The sequence below is a fragment of the Cricetulus griseus genome, assembly GCF_003668045.3.
Source record: "Cricetulus griseus strain 17A/GY chromosome 1 unlocalized genomic scaffold, alternate assembly CriGri-PICRH-1.0 chr1_1, whole genome shotgun sequence".
NCBI classification, from domain to species: domain Eukaryota; kingdom Metazoa; phylum Chordata; class Mammalia; order Rodentia; family Cricetidae; genus Cricetulus; species Cricetulus griseus.
This window is the reverse complement of record NW_023276807.1, coordinates 215,231,703-215,241,905: the sequence shown is the minus strand read 5'-3', so window position 1 is coordinate 215,241,905 and position 10,203 is coordinate 215,231,703. Positions and strand designations below refer to the sequence as shown.

The 10,203-nt window shown below is 42.7% G+C and overlaps 1 protein-coding gene across 2 annotated transcripts in view; it reads left to right on the top strand.

The window, feature by feature from the left end:
• The first annotated feature begins 2,335 nt into the window (after positions 1-2,335).
• Positions 2,336-10,203, top strand: part of Nup58 (nucleoporin 58) — a 34,269-nt gene continuing 26,401 nt past the window's right edge. The window contains exons 1-4 of one of the 2 annotated variants that reach the window (XM_027390415.2): positions 2,336-2,617; positions 3,894-4,036; positions 8,127-8,276; positions 9,097-9,234. In XM_027390415.2, coding sequence (XP_027246216.1) covers positions 2,511-2,617; positions 3,894-4,036; positions 8,127-8,276; positions 9,097-9,234 — 538 coding nt within the window. In that variant the 5' untranslated portion in view covers positions 2,336-2,510. The remainder of the gene's footprint in view (positions 2,618-3,893; positions 4,037-8,126; positions 8,277-9,096; positions 9,235-10,203) is intronic. The other variant, XM_027390416.2, reaches the window with a different exon arrangement.

Here is a 10,203-nt window from a genome sequence, read left to right as displayed (position 1 = left end):
GTTAGAGGGCAGTTTGATACTATACCTGGTTAGTAAAATAGTATCAGATTATGCCCTAAGGTCTATGACCTCACCAACCATGGGTCCTTGGCCAGGTTTACAGTATCAGGCATGAGTTCCTTCCTGTAGATTACACCTTAAACCCAAAGCAGAAGGGAGCTGGTTAGCCCTATATCATTCACACTACTACTGCACCAATAGCTGTATTTTGTCAGGTTAGTTTTTATTGTAGCCTTGCATGGTTCATGGCTGAGTAACTGTTGATGGTTTTTCTCACTCAGCAGCCTGTAAAGCCCCTTCTCGCCCTATGTATGATAGCCAGCAGGGAGAAGTTTTTCTGGTCAGTGCCTGCTTCATTCCTTCATAGCCTGTGATCTAAGTGTGTGTATGAGATCTTCTACAATAGGGTCTTATCACTAGTTCTGGTGATGACCAATAGAAAATGGCAATAGCCCTTTTTGTTTTGGCAGTCTATGGGGCCTCTCTATCAACACATAGATGTTATGTTTGTTTGCTTGGGTTACTGTGGCTATATGCAATACACCACAGTGGTAAAATATTTACTTCTCACTGCTTTGGAGTTTGAGACACCAAGACCAAGGTGCCTGCAGACTGAGTTCCTGCAAATGGTCTTATTCCTGCCTTTCAGAAAGGGAAATGACAGGCTGGAGAGATGGCTCAGAGGTTAGGAGCACTGGATGCTCTTCCAGAGGTCCTGAGTTCAATTCCCAGCACCCACATGGTGGCTCACAACCATCCTCTTCTGGCCTGAAGGAATACATGTGGAGGAACGATGTATACATAATAAATAAATCTTAAAAAAAAAAAAGAGGGGGGCAGGGGGGATAACGAGGAACAGAAGCTCAACATTGTTAAGTGAAGGGACACTAGTTCCAGTGGAGCATGTGGCTCTGGCAGGCCTTGCCCTTCTCTACCATCCTCTCTTCCTTGCTAAAAACCCTTATATTACATTCTTAAAGCTAGACATAAAGGTCTAGTTCCTTATTTGGCCACTTTCTCCTCCTGAGGATGACCACCAACCACCAAGGTCCAGCTAGCAAAGTACTTAAGTGCAGCAATCAAAAGCCCCGTTTGGCTCAACCAATTAACATAATTAAAATTAAACACCTCATTCTAACACGGTGTTTCCCCTAGTACCTTTATAAACCACCATTTTCTTTTGGGCCATATCTGTCTCCTCTCTCCCAGGGACAAATATCCCTGCTCCCTCTCCCTTATGCCTTTTCCCTTCTCTCCGGTCCTCTATCTTCTGTCTTTGTCTCTTATTTCCTGTTTTGTGTCCCTCTGGGACAAATACGTTTCCTTTGTGCTGAGAACTTGGTTTTGACATGCCCTGAGTCGATAATGATACCCTTACAATAAGTATTTGGGGAGGGGTTAGGCCTATACTATGGATTTGGAGAGTGCCCTAATTTAGTCAACTGTAGGTCGCAATGCCCAAGGTTAACCCAACAGAGGCGCGCTAAATGATGGATGAGTTGTGAGAAACGAAGGTCCAAGGATTTGCCATATAGAAGTCACCGATGCTAGATTTAGAGGCCATTGGGTAGCTTCTGTTCAAAGCATGACTGTGAGGCACCAACTTCATTGAACGTGACCCTGCAGGTAGGCAAAGCACCAGCAGGGACAACTAAAGAGCCACGTCATGACGGCAGCGCCTACAGACCACCGCTAGGAAGCTTTCCTTGGTGCTCATGTTGCTCCAGGTCCCCGTACATTCTCTCTCCTAGATCGTACTGTCATTATACTTTCCACTTCGTAGTTCCTCTAGTAAACAGCCCAAACTGTGTGAAAGCCACACGACCACGAAGCAGCCATCGGTCCCCAGGAATGGCGCGCGCCACACCCTCTGCTCACTAGGAGAGAGCAGAGTTATCTTATCCTCTGGCTGGGTGGCAGCGGAGACAGGGAGCATCAGGAGGGGCTCAGGCCGGAAGTGTGTGTGAGGACTTCCGGACCATCAAAAAGTAGACACCCTCTTTTTATCTCGGGTGCAGTGACACCCAACGAAAACCAGATGCCCCCTTGGATGTTTAAGAGGTGACTACCAACGTTCGTCCCAACCCTGGGGCTTCCCGCGTGGTTTTTGGCAGGAAGCCGGACGGAAGCTACACTTGGGGGGTAGGGGCTTCATTCAGGAATTGAAGTACAAACTACCGCGAGAACCTCTTTGGTAGTTGTCCCGCCAGGTGCCTATCTCTTTAAGAGAGTAGGCGGGGCGCTAGCACCGCCTCCACTCCGATCCCAGGGGCCCCTGCGCGTCGGGTGCGCTTGCTTCCGGTGCGTTCGGCGCGCGCGCAGCGTCGCGCGTGCGTTGACGTGCGGCCCCGCCTCCTCCATCCTCGCCGCGCTGCTTGCTGCTGGGGTTGAACTTCCCGCCCTGTCTCTTCTGGGCCACTGCGATGTTGCACGTTCTACCTCGGCACTGAGGGGACAGAAGCGTCCCAGGTCGCTCCATCCTTGCTGACGGCGTCGCGCCCACGGCCGCCATGTCCACCGGGTTCTCCTTTGGGTCCGGGACGCTGGGCTCCACTACCGTGGCTCCCGGAGGGACCGGCACAGGCGGCGGGTTCTCTTTCGGGACCGGCACGTCGAGGTAACCGTGTTTACAAGGCTTCGATGGCCTGGTGCTTCCCCGCGAGGCTCGGCTTGTCGAGGTCTGCCTTCAGGTTGCAAGGCTGCCGTGCGAGCCCCGCAGCAGGAGGGCGACGGTTGGGTGGGGGACCCCTGCTGCCAGGGCTCTGCAGCCCCCAGACGCGCGGAGGCCGGGCCGCGGGAAGCGGCCTGGCATCGCGCCTACGCCTTCGCGACACCTCCGTCTCAGGGATAGAATGGGCGTGGAATGAAAGACCGCTTGCCCCTGTCTTTTAGGAATAGAAAAATAGGAGGAGAATAATTAGAAGTTTTCCCTTGACAGTTCAGATTTCATCACAGTATTTACGATTTTAAACGTTACGGTGCATTGAATTTGTGATTATTTTTGTTTCACGAGATTCTCAAGTACCCGGTCTGCCTTTTTAAGCTTTTATAGCGTTTATCAGTAATAATTTTGTACCGTATGCATAATATCCTAAATTTTGTATTATAACCATACACATTATACCTTTTCACTACAAGCTTAAGCAGTGTATTCATAAGTTTATGTATTATATTTAGGTAGTGACAAATGTATAGCTAGGGATTTCAGAAAGCCATTTCGGTGAAGGAGTTAATCGTTAGAACTCGGTCTTTGTGAAAGAGTTCATAAAATCAGGAACTGTGTACTCGAGAGACAAGGTATCTCCTGAAGCTTAATAATGTGGTAGACTAAATGGCTACAGATTTAATATCCCAAGAAAGCTCTTTTTTTCCAGGGCATATTAGATACAGCAAATCCAAAATAAAAACTTGATAGCAGCTTGTTTGTGACCCTGCTGATGACTTTCTTGCGATCCAACCCTAATTGCTTGCAGACTTCCTTCCCAGCCTTGTGTGTCCCTGTTTCTTTTGTAGTGAGGTCAGAAGGGTGCACATGATTACTGCTGCACTGTATCTCATGTTTGCTTTGTAAATTTTGAGATGTAGTCTCATTTATGTTGCCCAGAGTGGACTTGAACTCACTTTGTGGTTCAGCCATGAAGTTGTGGTTCCTTTGGCTTAGCCTCCCAATTCAGTATTGTTGTATTATTTAAGATTAACTTTACATTTGACTTGTTTTTAAGGAGAAAAGGGAGGTATTTGAATTTGTTAGGAGTATTCCTTTTACTATCTTTTAATCTTAGATGTTATGACAGAAAACAGTCCTAAATAGGCTTTTTTTTTTGTATTTTTCCAAAGTAAATACTAGCATTAATAGGCTTTTTATTTTTGTTTTGTTTTTTTTTATAAACAAGCACACCTTCTGTGGGGCTCAACTTTGGAACTCTTGGAAGCTCTGCCACCCCAGCATCTACATCTGCTTCTGCCAGTGGTTTTGGATCAGGACTCTTTGGAGCTAAGCCTCCCACTAGTTTCACTTTAGGAGGAGCAAGTTCAGGTAAGGAGGGTGCTCTTGTTCTCAGGGGTAAATGTGATAGATCTTTCCTGGTTTCATCTCTACCTTTAAGGGGCCATTGCTGATTGTAGAGCTTTAAGAAGGAGGGAAGACTTGAACTGTGTGGGTAAAGAAGCAGCTCTAGCTGGACGTTGGTGGCTCACGCCTTTAATCCCAGCACTCGGGAGGCAGAGGCAGGCAGATCTCTGTGAGTTCGAGACCAGCCTGGTCTACAAGAGCTAGTTCCAGGACAGCCTCCAAAGCCACAGAGAAACTTGCCCCCCCCCCCCAAAAAAAATAAGAAGCAGCTCTAGACAAGCACTTGAAAGTCGTAAACATGAATTACAGTGATTTTTGTAGATTCAGTAATGCAGTTTTTTTTTTTTTTTTTTAAGTAAAGATTGCTTAAGGCACTTTTACCCATTTGTTTTAAATTTTGATATTAAAACAGTTGTTTTAGCAGAAAGAAAGTATAGTTCTTGAAAATTTCTGGTACACATTTGAGTGATAACTTTTGTTTCTAGTACTTTGTACCTTTAGTACTAGATGTTTCAAATATCTGTTTCCTTACTTAGCTTTTATTCTCTACCTCCAGAACCTCTTGGTCTCAGTTGCTGCCTTTCATTGGCTGTTCAGTGTTTGTAGCACATTTTACAGGTGTGCCCGTGAAATAATAGCAGAGGTATAAAACTATTGGATTAAGGTCTCTTTATTTCAAAGCACAGCCGGGTGAAACACAGGCCAGAGCTAGGTTAAGAACCCAGCCAGCGCGGCCAGAACAAAGAGAGGGGTCGCATCCCCACGTGCAGCTCCTTAAGAAGCCCCCTTACGTCATTCCGGCTTTCCTTCACCCCGCCCTTCTGGGCGAGTCCCCGGGTCCACCTGGTACCTGCCCCAGGACTATTGGGCGGGGCTAGGGTGACTCCCTACATAAAACAGTAAACTTGCTGAGCTATTTCTCAGTTCTAGGGCTCCATTTAGAATAACATCCCCTACCCATACCCTCCACACCTGGGCTTAACTTTGTTATAAGTAATGCTTGTTTGCCTTTACCCACTTTTAAATCCTGTTTTATCAAAACCAGTGCCCTAGAAAAAATGCTTGTGTTTGTTGCTAGAATACATATTTGGTCCTATTAGAAGTGTGTTAGTCTCTGAAAGTGGAGTCTAGAATGAAGCCATCCTCATTGATGATTCAATTTTATTTGCGTATTTGTCTCTGGGAATAACTACAACCATAGAATTCTGGGTAAGAATTTTTGAGAAGAGATCAAACTCTGGTTTTCTAATGAATTGAGTAGCTTTTCTCCTCTCATCTAATATTTCAGAGTAGGGAGGAAGAAAATTAATTACAAAGAATTTTGTCTGGATCCCACATAATTGTTTTTCAATAACCTTTCAGTATTTGGGTATATAAAAAACTGAATGTTTCTGTATCATGCCTTTGTAAGTTACAGATTTATTTTAAACATAGATGACTTTTGATGTGGAAGTTTATGTCATATTACATTTCCAGGTGTTTGACTTTATATGAGAAAGCACCAAACTATGTGACAGTCTTAGAATTAGCCCTGGTTGTATCTCTGAAAGGTTGTGAGATGTTAACTGTCCTATCATACCTTGAAGCAAAGCTTTTAGTTATCTATAACATTACAGAATTATGGGGCTGGGGGCATAGCTCAGTGGAAGAGCACTTGTCCTCCTGTGTGTTTGAGGTTTAATCCTTGCTGCTGCCAAATAAAAGTAAGTAAGTGTGTGTGTGTGTGTGTGTGTGTGTGTGTGTGTGTGTGTATGTATGTATGTATGTATACATATACACATACACTCTAATGAAAGTTTTGGATTCTCTTCTACCTTGAGGACACAATAGTTTCTTAGTGGTAAGATTAAGGGAATACAAACAACTAGAGTGTCAGCCTTTCTTCAGTCTGAACAGCAGTAAATAATGGGTGGCCATAAAATAGAAGGAATGAAGGGATGGTAAAGCCCAGTGTGGTGGAGCATGTCTGTAGTCCTCAACACTCAGGAAGATCAAAGGTTGAGGACCAGTCTGGGCTACTCAGTGGGCCAGCCTGGGGATAGCTAGCAAGACTGTCTCAAGAGAGGTATGTGAGTGTTAAAAGCCTTTTGTGTGGGGTTAAGGTCATCATTGGCAGACTACTAAGATGCTGCTTACTTTGTTAACTAACAATTTGACAAGATTGCTTATGAGGGTGAACATAGACCTTTCTTGTTCTCTTACAACTCACCCACACATAATTTTAAAACACTGTGCTTGGTGATGAACTCCCAGTTGTCCTCAGGGCAATCCAGAAGCATGGTTTCCGACTTTTGCAGTAACTCCAGGAGAAGCCCAAATAAGGGTTGCATTTCTTCATTTAATATTATTTGAGTAGTTAGTGCTTCTGAACTGTGTAGTCTGCTTATACATCATGCCTTGGACATTCAGCATTAACTTGAATTTGCAGTGGTGACATGGTACTAAGAATATGATTATGTCAAAACCGTTAAGTACAGGGGCAAGGTATTCATGAGCTCTGACATGGAGGGACAGGCAAGTGTATGAACATGTTCTTGTGTCTGATACTGTGCTAATGCAGGAATGACAGTGTGGAAGACAGGAGAGTAGGCTTATCTGGAGTTGGGAAATATTTTACATGAAGCAGTTGAAAATATAAAGTTGTAATCATAAAAGGATCTAAGGGAATATAAAATACTGTTCTTGGAGCTTATGATTCAGAGTGGAAATAGGAGGAAGAATTGATATTTAAAAAACTGGTTGAGACCATATAAGAATGAGCAGTATTTTGCCAGGCCTTTAGACTGTTTAACATACTTAAGCGTTCATAGGATCCTTAAGGTGGACAGAATTATTGAAGTACTGTCCTCTCAGCTCTTGCTGTTGTAAAATGAGGTTAACTGTGGTCACCTACCTGGGGCTCACAGGATTGGACCCACTAACATTCCCTCTTGGGGAGGGAAGACTCGCATGCACTGGGCTGCTCACAAAGGCAGGCCTCAGGTCCTCAAGTGCTACCCTTCCCTGAAAGTATACAAGCAGTTTGTAATTGCTGTGGAGAGAGAAACTTTTTTCAGTGGTGTAGTTGCCCAAGCCCTCACTCAGACTTCTTTTGGTCTCCACAACTAAACTCATTGTTGACCAGTGATTCCTTTTGACTTTTTTTTATCTGGGGTGAATAAACACTAGTTCATGTCTCCTAAAGAAAAGTTTATGCCAATACCAAGATGCTGCTAAAGTAACTGAGCTAATACTGAGAGTAGATGAGAGATTGCAGAGACTGACAGATTAAGAGGTTGCTTTAGAGGTGGCCTAAACTGAAGTTTTTGAGGGTGCCAGTAATCCAGCAATATTTTTTGAAACAAAGAAGCTGGTGGTAGTTAGGGTTAGATTCATATACCTGTGGTTGAAATGATAAAAATGGAGAGACCAGTGGAGGAAGCAGCAACAGAACTGGCCTGAACGGAGGAAGAGATCTACAGGCAGGAAAGGAGGAGTGAGAAGAGAGCTTGGTGCTGACAGAAACGGGGGTCCGGGAAGAAGAGGATTTTCAGGAGTACCAAATGATACTTGGGTAGTTTGTGACAGGAGGGACTACTTTTCTGTTGAGAGCAAAGAGAGTTTTGGGGAATAAGTGCTATTACAGGTAAGTCTGGGGATGGAATTGCAATTGCCATTGTGTTTGTATTCTTTTTCTTTGGGTTTTTTTTTTGTTTGTTTGTTTTTGTTTTTGTTTTTATATAGAGTCTCACTATGTCTCTCAGGCTGTCCTGGAAATCACTATATAGACCAGGCTGGTCTAGAACTCACAGAGATCTGCCTACCTATGCCTCCGGAGGGCTGGGATCAAAGGCGAGTGCCACCACACCCATCTTGCATTTCTTTTTCTTAACCCAAAGGATCATCTTTTTTATATTTTTACCATGATTTAGTCCCAACTTAAGTATTTTCTTTCACTTCTACAAATCCTTTTATCCCATTTATGATAAAGGATTATAGACATAAGGATACTAATTAAAACCAGCATAATATCTGTATGATTAAGATAAAATGATTTTTTTTTTTTTTTAAACAGGAACACCAGCTACTACATCTGCATCTACAACAGGCTTCAGTTTAGGATTCAGTAAACCTGCAGCCTCTGCTACACCATTTGCCCTGCCTGGCACGTCTACCTCAGCTAGTGGTCTCACTCTGTCGTCTGCTCTGACATCCACGCCAGCAGGTGAGACAGAATGGGAAGAAAATTGAATGTGATGCTTACATTGAAATTTTATCCAGTTAGAGAACATCAGTGGCCATTTATATTAAATAGAATACCAGGCTGGGAGATGGTGCAGTGGGTAAAGCATTTGCTATTGTTATTATAAGGATTTGTTGTACAAGAATAAAAAACTCTAAAACTCAACTATACTTTGGGAATTTTTTTATTTGAATTAGTTGGCAATTTTGTCTTTTTGAACTATTGGCTTAGTAGTTCACACCTATGATTTGGGAGGATGCCTCAGGAAGATCTTGAGTTCAAGGCAAGGCTTGGCTATGTAACAAGACTTTATTTGGGAAAAAGATAGCATTGGCCATTAAAGCAGTTTGGCCATCTTGAAATATGGCCTCTGTTCAGAATAAAGAGGATCAGAGTGGTGAAATACACAGATGTTTTTTATCTTATTTGTTGTCAAGAGACTTTATGGCAGGATGTATAAAGACATTTGTAAATTCACCTGGCTCAGGATTCATTTGCTTTTAAAGGCAGAAATATTGTCTGGGATACAAACTATATTGTCTAGAATCAGTTATTGGGTGCCATTGGAATAGTGCCCAAAGCTATTTTGTTGAATGAAGGGACAAAGGGGAGGAACCCCAGTTACTGTCTTGAAGTTGCCGTTCTGCTTTATTCTGAGTATTTTCAAAGTTTTCTTGAGCAAGTGGTTTCCCCAAAGGTTTAGATGTGTCAATGGGATTCTATTTTTGAGAATGTCCTATTTTCCTGTAGTGTTAAGTGCTATATGAAGGCTTATTCATCTCTCTCTTTCTTTCACTCTCAGCATCCACAGGATTTACTTTAAATAATTTGGGAACAACACCAGCCACAACAACAACAGCATCAACCGGGCTTTCTTTAGGGGGGGCCTTAGCTGGCTTGGGAGGTTCACTTTTCCAGAGTGCAAACACAGCAGCATCGGGTAATTGATAATATTTTTTTTTTCCAGAATAGTAAATGCTTGCATTTAAATTTACTTTAATTTAACTTGTTAAAAAGGACACGTTTTTAGACAATATTTTTCTTTCAGTATGAAAACCAAAATAATAATTTTCCTTTGTAAGTGGACATTTTAGCCATACTTCAGAATATGTTGTCATTTTTCCTCAATGGGCCTATTTAAGGAAAGATTCAGAAAGCTTCCACCAAAATTTGTCTTTTAAATAAATGTCAGTTAAGTTGTCTTGGCAGAGGATGTAGCTTGGTGATAAAATTTGCTTAGTTGGAGTTACAAGGGAGCTTTACATCCAAATACGTATTATAGCCAGGTAAATCTGGCTTCCCAGTATGGTTTTCATTCTGGAAGATAGGAGAGGGTGTTCTGAGAATTATTTGAAGACACTGTGTAATTATTTCACATAAGAGTGTAATTTCAGGAGTTTCTGGTTAACGGTTGGCCAACTAGGAGAGTTTATGTGTATTTAAATTGTAAAAAACCACAGTATTCTGAGGCTGATTTATAGTAGCTTTTTTCCTTTGGCTGAAATAGGTGAAAAAGCATGGCTGATGCCTTCTACCAAAGAAACTAGTAATTTTTTTGTCTTCTATTGAGGTATTAAATGAATGGAAAATATTCAGGTGATTGTAAAGGAAGAAAGAGTTGGGTCACGGGGACCTGTAGAAATCTGTAGTGTTCACGGAGTACCTTCCAGTGACTAGATACAAATGACTGCATCATGCTTACTTGTAGGATAAGCGTGTAAACATGTCTCACAGATTCCTGTAATACCAAAATGAAAATACAGTACAAAGGAGAATCAGGAGATCATTTTATAACTTCCCAGTGCTTTGGGTTTGCTTTTCTTATTGCTGTAACCAAATACATTATGAAGGCAGCTTGAGCTTCTTCTATGCAGGGCATATAGCAGAGGTTAAGGCATGGCAGGTGGGC